The following is a 24580-nucleotide window of genomic DNA, read 5'->3' as shown; positions in this document are numbered from 1 at the left end:
TTCTAGCCATAAACTTAGGATGAATTAAGTTTACATGAATAGAATACAGAGTGTATTTGAATTCTTATGAAGCAAGTATCCATATAGAGCTTTATTATTCTTTTCATTTTGAATTCCAAACATTTCATGTAACTACATATATAATGTTATAATTTAAATAAAATTAACTTCAAAGTCAGAAGTAAAATGTACTAGAAATTTGCCTACATCTACCTAAAAGTAAAATATAAACTAATTTCTAAATATGTAAGACACATATTGGAAGAAAAATAAGTTTTAAGTAAGTCTACATTTAGGCCATAAATTCAAGTGTCTGAAATAAATAAGGGGACATAATATTTTGAAGAAAAATAAAGCACTACATTAAGGTGTTTTTTGTTTTGTTTTGTTTTGTTTTAAGAAAGAAAAAGTCTGCGCTTCCAGAGCAACTTTCTCAGACTTTTTATTAACCCAGTTAAACCAAGGAAACAAATATAAAACTGACTGATCAATAACAGGGGTTACTATTTTTTTTTAATTGTCAGACCACACATGTACTCGCCAGAGAGAGAAACCGAGAAAGAGAAGAAGGAAAAAGCACCCTGCAATAGGGCTTGGTCACACAGCAATCTCTTTTCCTCCATTTTACCATCTTGCCAGGATTCACAGCATACACACACATGCTCAGTATGTTTTTTTAAGCCATTCATGATTGGGATTTGAACTGCAGTCAACCATATAGAATATGGCTTCCCTTAACATGTAGGCCACAGGCCAACCTAGAATTACTATTAATTAAAAATGGGAGGAAAAGGATACAAAAAAATTAACCTTTGCTGAACATTTACATACCAAGGGCTTTCAAATATGATGTGTGATTTCATCCTGAATAAACCATAGTAATACAAACTATCACTGCTTTTAAGGTACATAATATTTGATCATTAAACAAATTAACAGGTCAGGTTTTTAAACTGCAGATATGTTAGAACGAGATAGAAATGGAAATGGATTTTTTTCTTCCTTGTTAAGCACTGATCATATGATACCTTTTTTAACAGTTTTACTGAATTATGATTAATGTACCATAATTTAAAGGGTATATTTGGTTAAGTTTTAGCGTATGTTTATGCCCATGAAACGATCATCACGATGAAAATAATGAGTATATCCATTACTGCCCAAGTTTTGTTATACTCATTTTTCGGAATGTTCATTAGGAATGAATGAATAGTCCCAGCTGGTGGCGTGGTGGTGAAGGTAGCTGGATCACATATGGCTAACAGCACAGTCCAAGTCCCAAACCCAGGAGCTTGAAACACACTGGGTACATGTCTATCAGTGCCCAAAATCCCAAGAGGAAAATTGAGGAAAAGGGATTGTGATGTGGTCATCCTTCCTGGGGCGAGGAAACGGGTGCTTTCTCTCTCTCTCTCTCTCTCTCTTTCTTTCTCTCTCTCTCTCAATTACTGCCTCCCACTTCCTCCCTCTCCAGTGAGTATATATGCCCTATAGCAAATTTTAAAAAGAAGAAAAAAATGAGTGGATAAACTTTGGGGCACGAAGGTAAAACCCAGCACCTTGCAAGGCTGACCCATGTGGAAAGGTTCCACATGGGTCATATCTTGAGACCACTCTGAGTAAGCCAGGCACACACATGCCCATGATCTGTTGTTGGCCAAAGCTGGGGGGTTGATTAAAGCATGAAGGCCCTAATGGAGGCACCGTCTCTTTGACATACAAAAGAAAAAAACTTTCAAAAAAAAAAAAAAAAAAAGTAAGCCATGCATTTTGTGTGTGCATGCTCAAAATCCCAAGAGGAGAATGGAAGAGAAGGGAATGTGGTGTGGCCATCTCCCTTGGGGGAGGGGGGTGATTTTTCACTTTCTGTCTCTCTCTCTCTCTCTGGTGAATGTACTGCACCCTATAGCAAAAAATCTAATAAAAAAATAAGAAAAAAAGAAAAGTGAGGGGCCTGTAGGTGGCGTAGTGTTTAAGGCGCTGCTAGACTCACACATGGCAGACCGCGGTTCAAGTCCCAAATCTGGCAGCTTGCTTTCTCACTTTCCCTCTCTTTTTCACTGGTCAAACTAAAAAAGAATAATAAAATAAAATCATTCTTTTTTAAAAAGAGAAAAGTTATGACTCAATGGGTAAACAAACTGTGGTATACTCAGGCAATGGAAAACAATAAAAATGATGTATTAACACATACAATGATATGCACGAATCTTAAAATAATTAGGCTGAAAGAATTCACATACAAAAATATATGTGGGTCCAAGCACAGTGGCACATGGTGCAAAGATGTTGTGCTCTGCAGGCTCGGACCCCCATGGGAGATCTGGGTTTAATATCCTGATATAACGTAATGATTGGTCATGGTGACATGCACCTGCAATCCCAGAAGCTCCAGAGTTGGGGAAGGCAGATCTCAAGCTGAGGGTTGGCCTGGGTAGCATGACAAGACCCTGTCTTAAAAGGGCCATTTGTGTTGGGGGCCAGCAGGTGGCGTGGTGGTTAAGGGCGCTGGACTCCCACATGGCTGACCACGGTTCAAGTCCAGGGCCTGGCGGCTTAGTTTCTCTCTCTTTCTTTCTCTCTCTTCACCTCTGGTCAAACTAATATAAAAATTAAATAAATAAATAAAGATAAGATAAAATAATTATTTAAAATAAAATGGGCTGGTTGTGAAAGCAGCTAGAGAGCTAAGGAAAGAGGACTGCAGCATGGTGGGCCCCTGTCTTTAAAAATATATACATTATGCTATTTAATTTACATAAAATTCTAAAAAATGCAAATGAACTTATAATTTTTGAAGATGAGAAAAACAAGGCTCAGAAAGGAGCCTTATACTAGCAAAACTGTTAATGGTGGTGCCAGACATAAATCCAACTTCTGCTAGGTCCTAAAACCCAGGCCTATACAAAGGCCTTAATACCAACCATATACTTAATAACAAGATTAGAAACATTATACACTTGGTATCTAGCATTAAAGTTTAATAATGAAATAACTAATAATTTGCTCTTTTTTAATGATTTGCTTATTTCTTTTTCCATGAGTGGGACAGAGAGAGAGAGAGAGAGAGAGAAATAAGTACCCTTAGGAGAATCTCATGCTATAATCCTCCCCCAGCCTTCTTAGCTAGCTAGGATTATGTATGAGAACTATGACTCAATTCAATAATAGTGGTTACTTCTAGGAATGAAGGTTCTGGATGGTGGCTTTCACTTTTTCTAGATTGATTTTTCACAATAAAATATGTTCACATATTATTTAACAAAAACCATTGTTCTTCCTCAAATGTTCAGTTGTTGCTATTCTACAAACTAATGGCATAAAATCACTTCGTACTGAATTTTTGAACAGATTAAAAACTAGTCATATAATTGAAAGATTTTTATTTTTCTTTCCCTTCCATATTTTTGAATTTTGTTTTTTAAACACTCAAGTACTAAGTTTAAAAAATAACAGATTGTGTAATCAGCAGATGGTGTAATGGTTACGTTGCTAGACTCCCACATGGCCGACTACAGTTCGAGTCCCAGATCGAGTGGCTTCAAACTCACTCTGGGCACATATGCATGCATGCCCAAAATCCCAAGAGGAGATTGGAGAAGGGATTACAACATGGCCATCGCCTTTGGGGGGTGGGGGGGGAGTGATTTCTTTTTCTGTCTCTCCAGTGAGCACACATACCCGATAGCAAAAATTTCTCTTAAAAAAAAGGTCACCTTATAAATGATGAGCTACTATCTACTTAGACTTTCAAATGCTTCAGAAATTTCAGAAATGGTGACCTGGAAATCCCAAAAGTTTATTTTTATTTTTTTGTTTTGCCAGAGGTCACATGCACGCTCGAGAGAAAAACAGAGGGAGAGGGAGAAAGCACCTCACAATGGGGCATAGTCACATCTTGATCTCTTCCCCTCTGCCTGTCCATTCTGTTAGGATTTTGGGCACACATTCACAGATACCCAGCATGTTTTTCAAGCTGCCAAGGCCAGAATTCAAATGGCATGATCAGCTGTGGGATCTGGCTCCTTTAACCATTAGAGCATGAGATGATCTCAAATCTAAAAATCTTTAAACACAGACTTCCTTAAAAATTTCTCCTACCCAAAGCAATAATTTCCAACCAGGTTTAAGTTATATAAACAACAAAACAAAGAAATTAATGTAGAAAGAGCCGTGTATATTACCTGCGTTACTGGAATGTACAGAGGTTCTCCATTATGCAGCAATGTAAGCTTCCCATGCTGGTGGAGTCGTCCTTCTGGCTTTAAGTTTGCCATCTCCCTAGGTCCTCCTTTCTTGCCACTCTCTTGTCCATTTCCTTTGAGTTCTTCAGTATCACTTAGGCATTCAAAAAATTCTTCTTCGCTGTCACTCCAAGAATCCCAAGACTTTCCCACTTCTCCTTTCTCCTTTTCAGTATCTTTTAGATGATCTGCCCCCAACTGGTCTCCAGCCTTTCCAGCATCCCCTGGATATGTATTTGTTACATTATCTGAAGCACTTGTCTTTTTCCCCTCATCACGAGCCTTCTTTCTTTCAATGCAACAATTTAACATCTTAAGAAAAAAGAAATAAGATTCATAGCTAAATTAGTTAAAGAATATCTATCTACTGCCTAAATATTTAATATCATATAACCTGTTACTATATTTAGAATTAAAATAATAATTAAAGACCACATACTTATTTTTTTATTGAGAAATCTTTACCTGTAGTTTTTGATGTAGTAAACAGCATCTTAGATCTGGAGGTCCATTGGCTAATCTATCAAATAAGGCAATAAGAAAAGAAAGTTTAGTAAATAGTTTCCATTTTTTTTTATATTACCAAAATCTTTAAGTATATTGGTAAAAATAATCAGAACTAGATGTCTATAATTAAAGTAGCTGAGCTCCAGAGAAGGAGCACATACAATAAAAAGATAAAAATTTATTGGGTTGTTGGAATAGTCATATGTATTTTTCTATATTTTTATATGCAAAAAATGCATCATGACTTTTCTGACAATCCAATACTTTATTTTCCTAGTCCACAAATCACCAATGGCAAATATAATAGATATTTTAAAACATAATAATAAATTAGTTATAGCTTTCAGAATGATAAAAACTTAAAATGGGGCCAGTAGGTGGAGTGGTGGTTAAAGTGCTGGATTCTGACATCGCCAACTGTAGTTTAAGTCACAGACACCCCTACTTGAAAATCACACCAGGCATGTGTGCATTCATGCCCAAATCCTGTGAGGAAAATGGAGAAGAGATTGTGGAAAGGCCATCTCCCTAGAGTGGATGATTTCTTTCCCTCTCCCTGTCTCTCTGTCTCTGCTGAGTACATGTGCCACAGGACAAAAACCTAAAAAAAAGGAAAAAAATAAAACTTAAACTGAGAAAAAGACTCTAAATACACCCCAGGAAGTTACCAGCACACAATATTTCACATAATATAGACAAAATAGTCTGTATATTCTCTTTTCAGTTATTATAGTAGATCTTTGAATAATAAGAACTTCCAACTCCATTTTGTCAACAGAACTCCCGGCCTCTTCTAGTTCTAAGCTACTAGGTTCCAGTGATCAGCCAGATATACTCCCTCATATACGATATGCTTCTTGATCTTTCTATGTTATTAAAGATTCTTGGGGAAAAATGTATAACAGACCTGTAAATTTCCATTGTAGAATATTACATTTACTTAATTATTTTATTTCTGATATTTAGGTTGTTTGGCCTTTTTCCCATCATAAATCTGCTGCAGTAAACACCTATGAACATACATTATATCTAAGTTTCTTACCAGTTTCTTAGCTCAGATTTCTAGAAATGGAAAATTAATGGGTCAAAAGCCAAATGTCTATTAAAAAGCAAAAATCCTGTCTAAACACACAGATATTGAAATTATTACCCTGGTATCAGAAAGTTGTTTTCCCATCTGAAGCGCATTTCTAGCACAAATTCCTGCCAGAGGTGGGCTACTCCTTTCAACCCTCCATGGTAGAAATTGATCATACAAAGACACAAAGCCAGTTTGTAAGTTAGGCTGTCAGATGGTGCAGATTTGAACTGATTGTAGAGACTCTAAATTTAACAAAACAGAAACAAAGCAAAACAAGTTAATGACATATTTTACACATATAATTAAATAGTGTGTAGGGAGAGATTTTAATACTAAAACTAACCTGTCCTAGGAAAAAAAACTAGCTTTTATCACAAGTCTAATAACATACTACTTCTCAAACTATTCTTAAGCAGTTTCATGTTTTCAAGATTTTTACCACAATCAAAGAAATGAATTAGTTCAATGAGGATTAAGTTACAACTTTCTAGTTCTTCTGTGGAATTAAAATATATATATATTCCAAATTTCATATGTTGTTTTAAAAATCTCTAATAATTAAGTGAGGAAACACTTTTCAAAAAAAAAAAAAAACCCATAAATTCAGAACTGTATAATTGAAAATACAAAAGTCTCAGCTTTTCCCCTTTACCTAATGAAACCTACTTCTCAATTATAACTACTAAAAATAGCTGATATACTGCAATACCTGTCTTTTACAGTCTCATTTCTCAATTTCTCTAAGACTTGGATAAGAAGAAAATGAACATTTTATATCTTTAAAGAGTTTTCCTACTCACTGCCTGGTTTTGAACGATGGAGAAAAATCTATTATAATGATTTCACAAAAACTTAAAGGGAAATCCTATCACTAGATACTGTATGTTTATGCTGTTTTCCATTTGCAAAAGAACTGTTACCACTGAAAATATGTTATATCTATACCAATGTTCTGTAGCAGTTCATTATCCAAGTCATGCCAATGATCTCCATTTGATTATTCAAAGGTGATTTTGAAAATAAAATGTTTCTTATGCTACTAAACTAGAAATATAGCAAACCCCTAGAAATTAAATACACTTTAAAACTGAATTCCACATCAACATACATAGTCTTCTGGTGGAGGATTATTGTCAGTTGAAGTGGTTCCATCTAATTGTTTCTCAGAAGCAGCATCAGGGAATAAGAACTTAGGGGGAAGAGAAGAAAATAGTCATGTTAGACTACATTTCTTATTTGGTTAATTTTTTTTTAACTCACATAGACACTATTTGACTTTTAAATGGTGCTGCTATTAGAATGGGAATATTCCTAGTATATCAGCCAGTTGGTTCTACACTCTCAATTTTTTCAGTTTTTCTTAAAAAATACACATAGCTTCAATAACCAGTCAATTTTAGAAATCAGAACATTTTGTTAAGAGTAACCATCAAATTATGTGAGTTGAACAGTATAAAGAAAAATCTTTTCACTATGATTTCATGGTCTCATCCAAGGCCATTAATCTTTTTTCCCCATAGGGTGGCATGCACTCACTGGAAACAAGGAGAGAGAGAAAGTGAGAGATCACCCCCCCAGAGGGAGATACCTATGAGAGAGAGAAAGTGAGAGATCACCCCCCCCAGAGGGAGATACCTATTCTGTAATCTTTTCTCCTCTATTCATGCCCAGCATGATTTTAGGCCGTGGTCTGGGACTTGAACTGCCCAGCCAGCTATGTGGGATCCAGCCATCTTAACCTCCACACCATCTGCTGGCCCACCAGTAAATTTTTATAAAGTGTTAATACTGTTAAAAAGATAAAGCTATAAAATATAATGTAAATATACTGATAAGGATCTATAGAGTTATATTAGCCACAGGTTTTCAAATACCAAATACTACAGGTATGGCATTCAAGACACACAACCATTTTATAAGATACTCCTTAAAAGTGGGAAGCAAGGGCTGAGCAATGGCACAGCAATAAAATGCAGCACTGCAAGGCAGACCCACACAGAAGGTTTCTGAGTTCACCTACAGAGATCACCCTGAGTATACCAGGAGAGAGTGCCCACGATCCAAGGCTGGCTGAAGATGGGGGTAGATCATGGCATCAAGACCTGTTGCGGGTGCTGTCTCTGTGTCTCTCTTGCTCATGAAAAAAATGAATTAATTTTTTTTAAAGTAGGAAGCAGTCTAAGCCTGTAATAACCAATGTATCTCTTCCACATGGTTTGTGTGTGTGCATGCATACCCAAATGCACACATGCATGTGTAGGGCTGGTCAAAAAACTTCAACTGGGGGACCAGCAGTTAGAGTAATGGCTATGTCGCGGGACTCCCATGTAGTCAACTGCGGTTCACGTCCTGGACCTGGTGGCTTAAAACTCACGCCAGGCACGTGTGTGTGCGTCCCTAAGATCCCGAGAGGAGAATGGAGGAGAATGTGGCCATCCCCCCTGGGGGGTGGATTTCTTGCTTTCTGTCTCTCTGTCTCTGTCTGTCTGGCAAGCACATGCGCCCTATAGCAAAAAAGAAAGAAAAAAAAAAACTAAAAAAAAAACCCAAACAAACAAACAAACAAAAGAAACTTCAATTGGTCCAGCAGCTGTGGTACAGCAGTAACACAAGTAACCTGCAAAGCTGGTCAACTGTGGGTTCAGATTCCCGTATCAGCCTGAAAACATGCCAAGCATACAAAATGGGCACCCAGGATCCTGAGGCATTGGAGGGCTACAGAAAGGAGTCTGTAGTATGAGACCCCACTGAAAGTGTTCCTCTCTCCCTCCCTCCTTGTCCCCCTCTCTCATGCACATGCTATCATAAAAGTAAATTCAGTGTCTATGACAACTCAGCTATATAATCTGAATAAAATTTCCAAGGATACGTTTTTGCACTACAAGGTGCATGAGCTCATCAGAGACAGGGATAGAGAGAGAGAAAAACAGAGAGGGAAAGTGGAAAAGTATCCTCCTGGGGGGTATGGCCACTCCACATTCTCTTCTCTCAAGATTGTGGGAGCACATTCACATGCATGTATGTTTTTCAAAGCTGCCAGGTTTGAGACTCAAACCATGTAATTGCCCATGTGGGATCCAACCATCTTAATCTCTTTGCCATCTGCTGACCCCAAGGACACATTCTTTTAGAAGGGGCCTTTTATCTACAAAATATTTTTTCAGTCTCTTTTTTTCCTGCTCGTCTCAATTGGTTTGTGGAACTGACTAGTAGTTTCACTTAATATGTATACTTGGCCCCATTTTACAGAACATGCTCAACAGGTTTTTTTTGTTTCACTTAATATGTATACTTGGCCACATATCACAGAACATGCTCAACAGGTTTTTTTAAAATGATTATTTTACTTCATTTATCACAATCATTATTATTTGTTTAATTTGACTAGAGAAAGAGAGAGAGAGAAAGGGAAAGTAGAAAGCAAGCTTCCAGGTCTGGGACTCAAACCACGGTCAGTCATATGGGAGTCCAGTGCCTTAACCACCACACCACTTGCTGGCCCCCACTCAATAGATTTTTAAAAATTAGAGGAACTACTGTGTGCCAGGCGCCAACATTATGTCCATTTACAAACATGATCCTGTTCTCATACCACCATGTGTGAAATACCACTGCCCACATCTTACATTTAAGCTAAAAATCTGGTTAAGAGTCTTGTTCAGGGGACCAGGTGGTGCAGTGGTTAAGGTGCTGGACACTCCCACATGGCCAACCAAGGTTCGTGTCCTAGTCCTGGTGGCTTGCTTTTTCCCTTTCCTTTTCTCTCTCTCTCTCTGTGTCTCTCTCTGGTCAAATTAAAATAAATGAATGAATAAATAAAAATTTTTAAAAAAGTCTTGCTCAGATAAATGGAGAAATAAGATTAATATCCAGTTTCTAAGTTCAGTATTCTTTTTGACACTACTCTTGAAGGTCTTTCTCAACACTACCTTAATGTACAAATTGCAAGCAGTATGATTATAACTATAATTACAATAAAAATAGCTATTATTTATCAAAAGGCTATTATATACCAGGCATTGTCATAGGAGATCCTTTAATGTTCACAACAATCTCAGAAGGTTTAGTTAGCCTCATTTTATAGATGAGAAAATTGACTTGTTCAAAGTCTTGCAGCAAGTCCGGATTAAACCATGGTGGAGCGTGGCTCCCAGGCTAGCCTCATTCTACCACACTGGCACCTACCCCAGCTGAGACTGTTGTCAAAGGGACCTTGAAAAATATAGTTCTGATTGTGCTGCTTAAAACAGTATTAAACAGTGAGATAAAATCCGGCACTTCACCCTGTCAGGTTACCTGCTTCCTCTTTAGCCTTTTCCCTGGCCACTCCCTGCAAAACACCCTACAAAATGCCAACTGCTCGGCAATGGTCTCAGGCCTCTGCTATCTCTCTGCTCCTAAAGCCTTCTTTTCTTTTTTTTTTTTTGAGAGTTTTTTTCACTATAGGGCGCGTGCACTCACCAGACAGACAGAGACAGACATAGAGACAGAAAGCGAGAAATCACCCCCCAGGGGGGATGGTCACACCGCAATACTTTCTCCTCCATTCTCCTCTCGGGATCTTGGGCACGCACGCACACGCGCCCAGCGTGAGTTTTAAGCCACCGGGTCCGGGAAGCGAACCGCGGTCGACTACGTGGGAGTCCAGCGACATAGCCATTACGCTAACTGCTGGTTCCCAAGCCTTTTCTTCAAGATTCGGTTCAAGTGTCCCTCATTATAAAGTCTTGCTTGATTCCCACTGCCCCAACAGAGACAGATGCACCCTTGGCTACATTCTTGCAACTCCTCTGTCTGACTTGTTACAGCAACATGGTATACTATACTTATAATTTCCCTCCTTCCACTACACAAGTGGGAATTCTCTGAATGTGAAAACTTTATTTTACTCACTTTACATTCCCAATTCGTATCTGCCACTTAAAGGGGACTGGATATATAGTGAATAAATGGTTATGCATGTAGATATATAATTTAAAAAACATCTAGTTACCAAGAGAATAGTATTGAGGACATCATTATTCAGTGGTGACTCTTCCACACCTCTGTGTTTTCGTATTTTCTTCTTTGCAGTATGTACCATATTTGAGACTGATAACTTATGAATTGGAACTGGCGTTGGCTCTGTCAACTTAGACAAAGCGTGAGTTATGTCCGCAATTTCTATAAAAAGAATAGAAATGAATACACATTATATCTAAAACCTTAGGAGGCTTAAAGTGATAAGCAAATTGATGATTGTAGAAAATACTTTAGCTACTCTTTTCACCACAGTTACATGACCTTGGAACTATAAAATTTTAATACACATGTTCAGCCTCACATGCTAGCATGAGTTACAAAGGTGTCGCACAAATTATTTCTCCATAAGGGACTTTAAAAATAAACCTCTAACATTCTGCTTTTTAAAATACCTCACCCTTCAGGTGTAAAGAACTTATTAAATGCTCTTAATGTCTTAACAAGCTATACATATAACCTGGAGAGATACAGTCTAGTCCATCAAAACGTGCTTCTCCAACTTAATTCAAAATGAGAAAAGGATGAGAAGTTACTGGAAAATGGGCCAAAGAAAAGAAGTAAGACATCTAAAAGTAACATTTTAAAAACAGCAGGTCACCTTTGCCTTCTTCTTCAAATGTGGATCGCCCAAGAATTTCATCAGTTGACTCTTTTCGTCGGCAAATTTTAAAAAATTCAGTGACAAAATCACCTACACAGAAAAAAATGTTACTCATTTTTGATACTTAACTAAAAGAAATCATTCCTATAAATTAAAGAATATGTCTTTTCAGAAAAGCTATTAACTAAGATGTGACAGAAAGAGAAACATTCAGTTGTTCCCCTAAAAGGACAAAAATTAATTGTATTTCAAAGGTAGTCTTATTCTTTCTTGCCTTCTCTCCATGTCTCACAATATTAAAAGTTTTTCCTTAGAATTTCTTCTATAATAGAATGAGAAAAAATTGTATGTAATAATCTTAATCATTTACTATATGTCTCAATGAGAAAAATAGTATCTATTATCATTAAGTTGTGTAAGTAACAAGAATATCACTATATATACACATATATGTGCGAGTGTATATATGTGTATATAAATAAATATATATAAGATAAGTTTTTTGAGGATTAAGGAAGGAAAAAGGATGTAGGAAGAAGTATCTCAGCTTCTGCTACAGATGGTATACTTTCTGTCATTACTACTAGGGGGGGAAGGGATGTGATACTAGGGGACTTCACAAAGTTTGCAGAAAAATAGAATTAAAGTACAGGTTTATTTTGGTGCAAAAATAATTGAAATCTATGTAAAGTTTTTTCATAATACATTATTTTTCCATGAACTTTTCAAAGCCCTTACCTATCTTCCAAAGAGCTGTAATGAGGTACATTTGTACAAAGAAATTAAAGCCTAACAAGAACCATAGGTACTAAAATATAACATATTGAGTATATATAAGTTTAGAATTCATCAATTAGTTCTAGAACATTTTCTGAGCTTAGAAACGTAAGAAAATCCTGTAGTCCAGTCATAAAAACTAGCCAAAGAAGTGAGACCAATTCTAAGGTCCGGTGCAATTATCTCACATGTCAATGGATGAGGAATAATAAGATATTAGGAAATGCTTTAAATAAACTGAATAAAAAATAATAAATGAAATAGAATAGTAATTTCATGATTAAACAACACAAACTATTTATTGTGTATTTACTGTAAGACAGGTGCTGTGTTAAAATGTGAAATATTCATAAAGATAATCTCATTTTCTTCCCGCTTCTTTTTAGAAAAACAATTTTTGTTATAAGGTGCATGAGCTCACTGGAGAGACAGAGACAGACAGAAAGAGAGAAATCACCCCCTGGGGTGATGGCCACACCACAATCCCTTCTCTCCATTCTCCTCTCAGGATCTTGGGGCACACATACACATACATTCAACATGAATTTTAAGCCACTGGATCTGGGACTCAAACCACGGTCAACTACATGGGAGTCCAGAGACGCAACCATTATGCCATCTGCTGGTCCCTCTCTCTTTCAATTGCTAGAGAGCACATGTGTTCACCAGAAAGAAAAAGACACAGGAAAAGAAAGAAAGCATCCCCCAACAGGGTATGGTCAAACCATAATCTCATCTCTTCCATCTCTCCATCCTGTTGGTATTTTGAGCTTGCACACACAGGCACCTAGTGTGGTTTTAAAGTCACTAGGGTCAGGATTTAAACCAAGGTCATCCATGTGGAATCCCGGCTCTCTTAACCACAGTGCTACAGGACTAGTCCCATAATCTCATTTGATTCTCCTAAAATGCCTACAAAGTGTATTCCTCTATTTTACTAATAAGAATGCTGAAGCTTAAGAAAATTGTTCAAACTGGTGGATCTAGGATTTGAACCAATGTCTGTCCAACTCTAAAACTCTTTATTTTTGAGAATTATTTAACTCTATTTATTGTCATTATTATTTTAAATTTGACTGGAGACAGACAGAGAGAGGGAAAGTGAGAAAGCAAGCCACCATGACCAGGACTTGGACCATGGTCAGCCACCTGGGAGTCCAGAACCTCAATCACCACACCACCTGCCAGCCCTTCTAAAACACTATACTGTTTTCCTAAAGCCCAGATAAATTTGCCAATGGCAAGAATTTTACTTTATCTATCTTTGTCTCCAGTATTATAGCACAAATGGTAATTGCAAGTAAACATCTAAAGAAAAGCATAAATGATAAAAAAAAAAGCCCAAGAAAATAATCTCTTATCAACAATAGGCACTCAGTGACTCCATCAGCTACATATTAATAGGTGACAAGGAGCAAAGGTGGCATAGATGAATGGAATAAATGGGAAAATATTTTCATATGTACTAAACATTAAGGGGGGAAAGATGGAAAGGCACATTGAAGAGATGAGTTCGCAAGTCTTCATGGAAGAGATGCACCTATAAAAAAAGAGAAAGGGTCAGGACCCTTAGTGCAGCAGTTGGTTAAGTGCTGTGCAGAAGAAGCTGGATCCTACATGGCCAACTGGGGTTCAAATCCCTCCCCTCGGAGTTAATACACCAGGTGTGTGTGAGCATGCCAAAGATTCTAAAGGGATGGAATATTGGGGGAAGAAGGACTGTGGCCTGACTAGACCCTGCTTCCTGCTTGGGTGCTTTCCCTCTCTCTCTCACACACATGCTTATGGTCTATTATGAAAAAGGGGGGAAATTTTTTTTAATTTTTAAAAGAATTATTTAATTTTATTTATATAGTATTAGTATTATTTTAATTTGACCAGAGAGAGTATGAGAGAGAAAGAAAGTGAGAAAGTAAGTTGCCAGGTCCAGGACTCAAACTGAGTCCAGCGCATTAACCAACACACCACCTGCTGGCCCCTTTTTAAAAAATTTTTAAAAGGAGAAGAGAAAGACAATTCCAGGGAGAAAATACAATAGCAGTATTTGCATAGGAATTAATGTTTTTCAAAGCACTTCCATTTATGTTATTTAATTTGATTCTTCGAATAATACCGTGAAGTGTGTAAAGTTACTTATACCTCTCTTCCCATATCAGAAAACAGGTTTGCAGATGTAATACAACTCTACGGGGCTCTAATGCAGACTGTCAAAATGAGTGCTCTTCCCACCATATATCACAGGTCCACAAGGACAAAAGGCAAAAAGGGCTCTACCACACCACCTGCCAGCCCTTCTAAAACACTATACTGTTTTCCTAAAGCCCAGATAAATTTGCCAATGGCAAGAATTTTACTTTATCTATCTTTGTCTCCAGTATTATAGCACAAATGGTAATTGCAAGTAAACATCTAAAGAAAAGCATAAATGATAAAAAAAAAAGCCCAAGAAAATAATCTCTTATCAACAATAGGCACTCAGTGACTCCATCAGCTACATATTAATAGGTGACAAGGAGCAAAGGTGGCATAGATGAATGGAATAAATGGGAAAATATTTTCATATGTACTAAACATTAAGGGGGGAAAGATGGAAAGGCACATTGAAGAGATGAGTTCGCAAGTCTTCATGGAAGAGATGCACCTATAAAAAAAGAGAAAGGGTCAGGACCCTTAGTGCAGCAGTTGGTTAAGTGCTGTGCAGAAGAAGCTGGATCCTACATGGCCAACTGGGGTTCAAATCCCTCCCCTCGGAGTTAATACACCAGGTGTGTGTGAGCATGCCAAAGATTCTAAAGGGATGGAATATTGGGGGAAGAAGGACTGTGGCCTGACTAGACCCTGCTTCCTGCTTGGGTGCTTTCCCTCTCTCTCTCACACACATGCTTATGGTCTATTATGAAAAAGGGGGGAAATTTTTTTTAATTTTTAAAAGAATTATTTAATTTTATTTATATAGTATTAGTATTATTTTAATTTGACCAGAGAGAGTATGAGAGAGAAAGAAAGTGAGAAAGTAAGTTGCCAGGTCCAGGACTCAAACTGAGTCCAGCGCATTAACCAACACACCACCTGCTGGCCCCTTTTTAAAAAATTTTTAAAAGGAGAAGAGAAAGACAATTCCAGGGAGAAAATACAATAGCAGTATTTGCATAGGAATTAATGTTTTTCAAAGCACTTCCATTTATGTTATTTAATTTGATTCTTCGAATAATACCGTGAAGTGTGTAAAGTTACTTATACCTCTCTTCCCATATCAGAAAACAGGTTTGCAGATGTAATACAACTCTACGGGGCTCTAATGCAGACTGTCAGAATGAGTGCTCTTCCCACCATATATCACAGGTCCACAAGGACAAAAGGCAAAAAGGGCTCTACCAACCGGGACAGAAGATGTAGACTAAGCCACAGAAGGAAGTAAAGAGAGTAACATAAAAGAATCTAAAGACTAAAACTGGAATAATGAGAAGTAATAGAGAATACTAAGGTGCAGGCTTTTAAAACTGAAAGACAGCAAGTGTCCAAAAAGAATTCACTGCAATTGGCAAAGATCATTTCTGCATAATGTTAATGTCATAGAGGTTATAAATGTTAAAATTTTTTTTCTTTGGATAGGTGAAATGAAGTACAAAGAATGCATTCAGTGTTCCTGATATGGAAGGTAGGCAAATTAGTGATAGTTCAAAAAAAGACTATAATGTATCTTACCTAGCAAACACTGTGGATTATCAGCTTTTCGAACTCTAACAGACCAATGGGGAGCTTGAATAGGATCCAAATCACTAAAATGCAAAATAATAAACTAAGACCTTAATTATGATAATCTTCAAGATTAATAAACGTATCAAAATGCAAATGAAAATCTACAGAAGGACGAGCAATCATTTTGCCCCCATTAAACTTATTGTTATCGAGATACATAGGGCCATTTGAATAAGTCTTATAAATATAAAATCTTTTGTAGAATTAAATTAACATTTTTTTAATTGCCAGAGGGCACATACACTTGCCAGAGAGAGACAGAGGCAGAGGGAGTAAGCACCTGCCAATGGAACATGGCCACCAAACAATCCCTCTATTTCTCCATCCTATTAGGATTTTGGACATCCACGCACATGCATTCAGCATTCTTTTCAAGCCACCAGGGCTGAGATTCAAACTGCAGTTGGCCACATGGGCTCTGGCTCACTTAATCACTAGGCAATGGGGCTGACTCTAAAAATATAAAATCTTAAGAAATCAAAGTTTTAGACCAAAAAAAGAAAGAAAAAAAAAAAGAAACATAAAACTTAAAACAAAATTATTTTTAAAATCACATATAAAAATAATTCAGAATGATAAATGTACATTAAGAACTCAGTGAGTGGGGCCAGCAGGTGGCGTGGTGATTAAGGCACTGGATTCCCACATGGCCGACAGTGGTTTTGAGTCCCAGAGTTGGCTTGAGAATCACACCAGGCACGTGTTCTTGTATGCCCCAAATCCCAAGAGAATGGAGGACAAGATATTATAGCAAGGCCATCCCCATTGTGTGGTGATTTCTTACTTTCCCTCTCACTGTCTCTTTCCCAAAAGCACACATGTCCTATGGCAAAAACCTAAAGGGAAAAAAACAAACAAACAAAGCGATAAGAGAACATTTTAAAAATAGTAAAAAAGAATAAGAATCAAATATGCATAATCATCTTGAACAAAGTTTTTCAAATCACCATTAAATAAAAAACAGAGACTAAAAACTTGCATAAAATCAAAAGCCCTATTTTCTCAATCAGATGTATTTGTACTTAAGGAAATATTATGTAGCAATCAAAAAAAGATAACAAAAATATGTACTTATTGGCATTAAAACATGCAAAATTATGTAATGCATGAATAAAGAAAATTAATATGTAAATTTAAACTCTAAAAATATATACACCAAAATGTTAACTGGCTGCCTAAAAAAAAAAAAAAAAAAAAAGACACATCATTCTAGATTAACCAGGCTGGCCTCAAATGCTCTTCTTGCCTCAGCATCCCAACGTGCCCACAGTGACAAGCTGGCTACTTTTTAAATTATGGGATTACATTCTTTTCTACACCTAAATCACCTGATTAAGAAAACTCATGTTACATCTGTCATCAGCAAACACAATACATTTACTTTAATTATAAAAAGAATAAGTGTCCCATTTCTTACTGCTCTGCACAAAGCATGAAAAGGTGCTAAAATTGCATTCCTCCTTCTCTACATTCTTATGGCTAAAGTTTGCTATAGTTTACAAGTCAGTTCCACTGCACAGGACCATAAGGCATGGATGTTTTATTATTCCCAACATTTAATTACCAAATATTATTACCACAAATCCTAATGAGCAATGCCACTCCAAAGCACTTTATGAAATGCTTTGTACCAGCTAATAAAAGTTAAAGCAATTATGCACTGAATCCCAAACTGCTTAAAAATATTTTCTGTTAAAAAATGCTAAGATTTAAACTGTTTATTATCTCTGAATGAAAGGATCATACTTCCCAAACCAGCAGCCTAAAACACAATTCTTATATTAACCACTGTAAAAAGTGATCTTTAAAAATAGAAAACCAACCCATCTTAGCAGAAACTGATATAAACAAAAATGAAAGTTGCTAACCACTTGGCAGTTAATTAATTCTACTGAAGTATTTTTCATCTCAATGTACTACTTTTAACATACTTACGAATAAACATCATTATCCACAATGATTCCTTCAGTCAGATGAGGCCATGTAGTTGCTAAATGGAGTTCACTAAAATAAACAAAACAAAATCTATTCAGAACTTTTAATACTATATAGATATCCCTTGACTTAGCAATTGTATTTTGAGACACATATTCTCCATAAGAAAATCATAGTACAAATAGCGTTATGTACAATTAAAAAAACCCTAGAAACAATAGGTTTAAAAAAAGGTAGCAAGGGAACCAGCAGTTAGCATAATGGCTATGTCGCTGGATTCCCATGTAGTCGACCGCGGTTCACGTCCCAGCCCCGGTGGCTTAAAACTCACGCCAGGCGCGTGTGCATGCATGCCCAAGATCCCGAGAGGAGAATGGAGGAGAAGGGATTGCGGTGTGGCCATCCCCCCTGGGGGGTGATTTCTCGCTTTCTGTCTCTATGTCTCTGTCTGTCTGGCGAGCGCACGCGCCCTATAGCGAAAATCTCTCCAAAAAAAAAAAAGGTAGCAAAAAAGGTAGCACATCCATATTAATGTTTTACAAACATGAAAAAAGTTATACATAATAGCCAAAAACTATAAATGACCCAAGTATCCATCAACTGATATTTGAATGGATAAACAAAATGGGGTATATTGATACAATGGCATATTTACAATCATTAAAGGCAGTGAAGTACTGATTCAGGTTACAACAACATGGATGAACTTCAAAAACACTATGCTATGAAAAGAAGTCAGACACAAAAGGTCATGTATTGTACTTCATTTATATGAAATGTCCAGGATAGGCAAAATCCATAGAAATGGTAAGTAGATTATTATTTGCTTAGAGCTGGAGGGACTAAAAAGATCAGGGAGAATGGTGGCTACAGGTAGAGCTTCTTTTTGAGATAATGAAAATGTACTGGAATTAGTAATATAGTTACACAACTCTACACTTAAAAAAACAAAACAAAACATAAAAACACTGACTTGTACACTTAAAAATGTAAAAACCATTATGAGCTCACTGAACATATAAAACCAGCATAGTGACCAGATTTGGCTGGTAGGCCACAGTTCTATTTCCATTTCTACATTTATTCCAAAAGCCTACAGTATCATAAAGCACAGTAAATCAGGATCAATATTAATTTGAAAAATAAAATAATCCCTAAATTCAAATGATGGGTTGAAATTCTCACCTAATAGGATCTTCACAGGCACCAAATGGTAACTTGCCAAACTCCAGGCCTCCAACTTCTCCTCCTACGAGGGCATCTATATCTAAATGAAAGAAATATTCTTTCATTAATTGGCAAACAAATAGAAATAAGAATCTAATCTAGTGAGGTTAAGCCATTTGGAAGATTATAGTTTTAACAGTACCTATAAGAAAACAAATATAGCAATGAAGCAAGTTAGAGTAAGGTATAGCATCTATAGTCAAGTATTAGAGACTTCACCTCAGAATGTTATAGTAAAAGAAAGCAATCATCTCTATTATTCAGTGTTAGATTCAAGCCATGCATGCATTCATACTTTACCCTTTTGAAATACTCCATAAATATTACTAGAGAGATTATTTCTTTGATTTTTTCCTACCTTTTCTAAGAATGTGATTAATATAATCTAAAAAGGATTATGCAAGCATTAGAAAATTTAATAACCAGGCTGGCCATGTAGTCTAGTAGTTAAAAGAAGCTGGATCCCACATGGTCAACTGCAGTCTGAATCCAGGCCCTGGAAGCTTGAAAAACACACCAGGTGTATGCGTGTGAATGCCCCAAATCCAGATACAATGGAGAAATGGAGAAGGGATTATGATATGACCACATCTCATTGGAAAGTGCTTTCTGTCTCCTTCCCTTCCCTCTCTATTTCTTTTTGACAAGTGCAGGCAACCTCTGGCAATTAAAACAATTTAATCACAAACCTGTATTCATCAGTTTTACTGTCAATAATTTCTGAATTGCAAATTTATCATCACTAATAAAATATTTTTGTTGATAGTAAAAGGCAATACTTTTATTTATTTATTTATTTATTAATTGGAGAGGTTTATGCTATAGGGCATATGCACTCGCCGGAAAGATAGAGAGAGACAGAGAGACAGAAGTGAGAAATCATCCCCTCCCCCAGGGGAATGGCCATGCCACAATCCCATCTCCATTCTCCTCTCGGGATTTTGGGCATGCACACACATGCACTTGGCGTGAGTTTTAAGCCACTGGGTCCAGGACTGGAACTGCTGTTGACTCCCTGGGAGTCCACTGACGTAACCATTACGCCATCTGCTGGTCTCAACACAGTTAAAACTTGAGAACCAACATGGGATTTGGAGTTTGACTAGTGTTTGAATATGAACTTTATCATTTGATGACATGTGACCTTGGACTAATTTCTTATGATCTTTTAAGGAACATTTTCTAAGGAAGTTACATCTTGAGAAAAAATAATACTCATCTCATAGGTAAATGACAATTATATAAAATAGGATATAAAATGCCCAGCACAGTGTTTGTCCCATATTACTTGTTCAGTCTCTTTTTTTTGGGGGGGGGAGAGGTTTTTGCTATAGGGTGCGTGCGCTCACCAGAAAGACAGAGAGAGACAGAGAGACGGAAAGTGAGAAATCACCCCTCAGGGGGGATGGCCATGCTGCAATCCCTTCTCCTCCATTCTCCTCTTGGGATCTTGGGCACGCATGCACATGCGCCCAGCATGAGTTTAAGCCACCAGGTCCGGGACTCGAACTGCAGTCGACTACATGGAAGTCCAGTGACATAGCCATTACGCTAACAGCTGGTCCCCTTTTCTTTTTGTTTTTTAAGAATTATCTTATTTATTTATTCATATTTTTTTTAATTTGACCAGAGAGAGACACAGGACTCGAACTGTAGTCAGCCATGTGGGCCTGTCCAGTGCCTTAGCCACTACGCCCACTCTGGTCCCTTTTTTTTTTTAATAATTATTTTATTTATTTATTCACAGTCTCTTTTCTTTATAAGAGAATATGTTAAGAATATATCTGAGCTACAATGGAACGAACAGGAAAAGTTTATATTTTTATCACCATTTAAATACTTGGCAATAGAACATTAGCAAAGACCTTACTGGCAATTAAAATTACAATGCCAACATTCTGTCTCTTGGACTTAGATCATCAGCAGACCATACAACCTTAAGAAATCTTTAAAATTGCTTAGTAATAGAGTGGCTTTGGAAATAAAAAAATGGAGGGTAGGAATTAAAACTTACTATAAATAGAAAACAAACTGTTCAATATGTACTGTTATCTAAGAATTAAAATCACCAACATAAATATTTAAATCTTTCTTCTAATATAAATTCTTTTAAGAACTATTTAATTTTATTTATTATTATTTTTAACTTGACAAGAGACATACAGAGAGAGAGAGAGAGAGGTGGGGGAGGACAGTGAGGAACCAAGCCACCAGGCCCAGGACTCAAACTATAGTCAGCCACATGGGAGTCCAGTATCAGAGAGGGAAAGCAAGAAAATAAGCTGCCAAGTCTGGACTTGAACCGTGGTCGGCCATGTGGGAGTCCAGCATCTTAAGCATCACACCATCTGCCAGCTCCCCTCCTAATATAAATTCAAAGCTTAGCTTTTATTTCTTTTTGCTGTAGTTTAGAGAGGTTCTTTTACTGTACATCAGCATTTTCAGTTATTGAGTGGTATATAAGATACAGTAGTATACAAAAGGTAAGGATGTACCACATTGATTCTGAAATCATCCCATGCCTTCTAATTATTATTATTATTAAAATTATTTATTTAAATGTTATTTATGGACACATGCACTCATCAGAGAGAGACAGAGATAGAGAAAGGGAAAGTGAGAAAGCAAGCTACCAGGTCTGGGACTCAAACTGCAGTTGGTCATGTGGGAGTCCGGCACCTTAACTACCACACCACCTGCTGACCTAGTTATTATTCTTAATCCTATAAACAACCAACAACCTAGAACAAAAATAAACTATAAAGGTATTATTTTATTTCTCTCTAGGGAAAGTGTACTAAAAAATGTTTTCAGCTAACAAAATCCTTGTAATTATTAGTTTGTACTAAATTCCTTATGAGACATACTTGAATACAATTGCTCATATGTGAAAGAAACACCCAGAAACCGAACCTCACCTAATTAGGATATATATCCGTTAGGCTAAGCTTTTCTAGAACTTACGTAATTGTTCATATTTCTGTTCTTGTTACAGCCTGGCTTATACTAATAATTATACTTGATGTCAGCCAAAAGGCTAATAATTAATTGTTGAATGAATCAGTTATCAACAGCTAAGCAGGCAAGTTGATCTTTCAATACTTTTAAGTGCAAGTTAAATATCCTTTTTTTCTCCGTGTGTATATATACATATGCATTTTCCTTCTCTGCTTTCCTTATTAGCTTTCTTCAAATTCTTCTTTCTATAAGGTTTTCTGCTTGTCTGTTCTTAGCTTCTGAGGGTGGTTTCTTTTATTATGTTCTAAAAACAGACATTTTAATCATTCACTACATAGTAATTTAAAGCACACAGAGTTTCACAGCATGGGATGCCTTATAAATAATTTTAGCTTTCAAAGACAGATTGTCAAATATAGAATAACATAGAGAAACTACAGTTTAAAGAAACTACAGAGATTTTAAATAAAAAAAGATAAAGGCAATAAAATCAGTAATATTTCATTTAAAATGAAGCAAATATTTTCTAATATAAACACTTAAAATGCTATTAAATAATTTTAATATTTAAACTACAGAGATTTTAAATAAAAAAAGATAAAGGCAATAAAATCAGTAATATTTCATTTAAAATGAAGCAAATATTTTCTAATATAAACACTTGAAATGCTATTAAATAATTTTAATATTTAAATATATATATATGTATGTATATATATACATACTTAAGGTTTTTATCATAGGGCACGTGTGTTCACCAGGGGGAGAGAGAGAGAGAGAGGTGGGATGAAAAATCACCCCCCTAGAGATGGCCACACCACAATCCTTTCTCCTCCATTCTCCTCTCAGGATTTTGGGCACACACACACCTGGCATGGTTTTCAAGCTGCTGGGTCTGGAACTTGAATGTGGTCAGCCATGTGGGAGTCCTGTGCTTTAACCACCACACCACCTGCTGGCCCCTATTTTTCTTTCCATTTATATTCAGTAAGTCCAATATAGTTCTAAATGATCTCACCTGGAGGTTGCTGAGGCCAAAAATACTGCTGCCAATCCTGAAGGACATAGGTAAATCGAATAGCAATACTGACTGGAGGCAATGGAGTTAAAGGACATCCCTAGAAAATACATGCAAAGACAACACCATGTAAATTACTCATACCCTTTGTCTATTAAGTTCAATATCAGCATTTCAAACATAGAATGAATAAAATACCATCTTTATGAAATCTGGAATTCAGATTATAATGTTAGCAAATATATTTTCACCATTAAAAAGGTATAATATTTTTACCATTACAAAGGAAAAATAAGTCACTGAAGTTGTTAGAGCCAAAGATGCAGGATTTAGGAAATCATTTTCATCAATGAAAATTCTCAGAGCCCCATAGCTCAGGAGGTGATCAGGGACAATTACAAGGAAAGATCTTACACTTAAGGAAAAGTATTGGCAAAATGTTAGATATGGTTTCAAATTCTACTTTGGAAATGGAGAAGTAAACTCAAATGGAAAAGTAAACTCTCCAAATAATTACTGTCTATATGTCTATGTGGCCATGCCTACAGGGAACTTCCATGATTTCTGCATGCTGCTTCCACAAGTGTTTCCATTTGATGACAAAGGCTGTGTAGCTAAAAACATTTCACAAACAATGCCAGGGAGCAAATTATCTTAAAATAAAGCTGCTTAAACCACTACTTGGAAAAGAGATATTAAATTCTGCTAAGAAAAATGCTTTTTCAAAATATCTTTTATAATTTTATTTATAAAAGTAGTACTTCATTTCAGACATTCTGCATGTGAAGAAAAAAGGTAATTCACTTTTTACATAAAGTAAAACTATCATAAAAACTGTGTTTGGGAGATGATGTCTTTGCTTTTTTTTAAATGAAAATAAACTCAAATTACAGCCAGTTTTGATATTCCTTTTACCAGAATTTTAGATGAAGACAAAAAAATACAAAAAGATATCTTGAAATTTACTAAAAGTAATAAAAATTAATATCATCCAAACATCCATCCTACCATCTCACCTTACCTTCATAGTATGGAATAGGACACAAGTTTGGTAGGAATCACTTAGGAAACTTGTGAAAATGCAGATTCAGTGCTATTTTGTATATCTAACCAGTTTCCAGGTGTTGCTGACCAGCAAACAAATAAGTGACATTTAGCTCAGTAGCAACATCTACAAATGCCACTAATAGCTTTAACTGAATACAAACTCAATCTAAAATCACAGTGTAAGGTGGCTACTACCCCCAAAAAAGCTAATTCAATTTGGTCTGCCGTGTTCTAGACAAAGTAAGCTTTTGGCTGGTGAGTGTATCAACTTTTTACTCATGTCAGGGTATCATATGAGCATTTTACTGACAATAAGGTGCAAATGGCCTAGAACCTTTTTTCTTTTTCTTTTCTTTTCTTTTCTCTTTCTTTTTTTCCTTTTCTTTCTTTCTTTCTTTCTTTCT

At 36.3% G+C, this 24580-nt stretch overlaps 1 protein-coding gene across 2 annotated transcripts in view; it reads right to left on the bottom strand.

Moving 5' to 3' along the window:
• RAB3GAP1 (RAB3 GTPase activating protein catalytic subunit 1) overlaps window positions 1-24580 on the bottom strand; it is a 105139-nt gene that overhangs the window by 20494 nt on the left and 60065 nt on the right. For both annotated transcript variants that reach the window (XM_006169717.3, XM_014584660.1), the window contains exons 8-17: window positions 23130-23229; window positions 19112-19193; window positions 17927-17995; window positions 15938-16011; window positions 11453-11545; window positions 10826-10995; window positions 6941-7021; window positions 5902-6074; window positions 4710-4764; window positions 4185-4556 (exon numbers count right to left, since the gene is read on the bottom strand). In XM_006169717.3, coding sequence (XP_006169779.1) covers window positions 4185-4556; window positions 4710-4764; window positions 5902-6074; window positions 6941-7021; window positions 10826-10995; window positions 11453-11545; window positions 15938-16011; window positions 17927-17995; window positions 19112-19193; window positions 23130-23229 — 1269 coding nt within the window. The remainder of the gene's footprint in view (window positions 1-4184; window positions 4557-4709; window positions 4765-5901; window positions 6075-6940; window positions 7022-10825; window positions 10996-11452; window positions 11546-15937; window positions 16012-17926; window positions 17996-19111; window positions 19194-23129; window positions 23230-24580) is intronic.

The sequence above is a fragment of the Tupaia chinensis genome, unplaced genomic scaffold, assembly GCF_000334495.1.
Source record: "Tupaia chinensis unplaced genomic scaffold, TupChi_1.0 Scaffold147433_1, whole genome shotgun sequence".
Classification (NCBI taxonomy): domain Eukaryota; kingdom Metazoa; phylum Chordata; class Mammalia; order Scandentia; family Tupaiidae; genus Tupaia; species Tupaia belangeri.
This window is presented reverse-complemented; position numbering and strand designations above follow the sequence as displayed.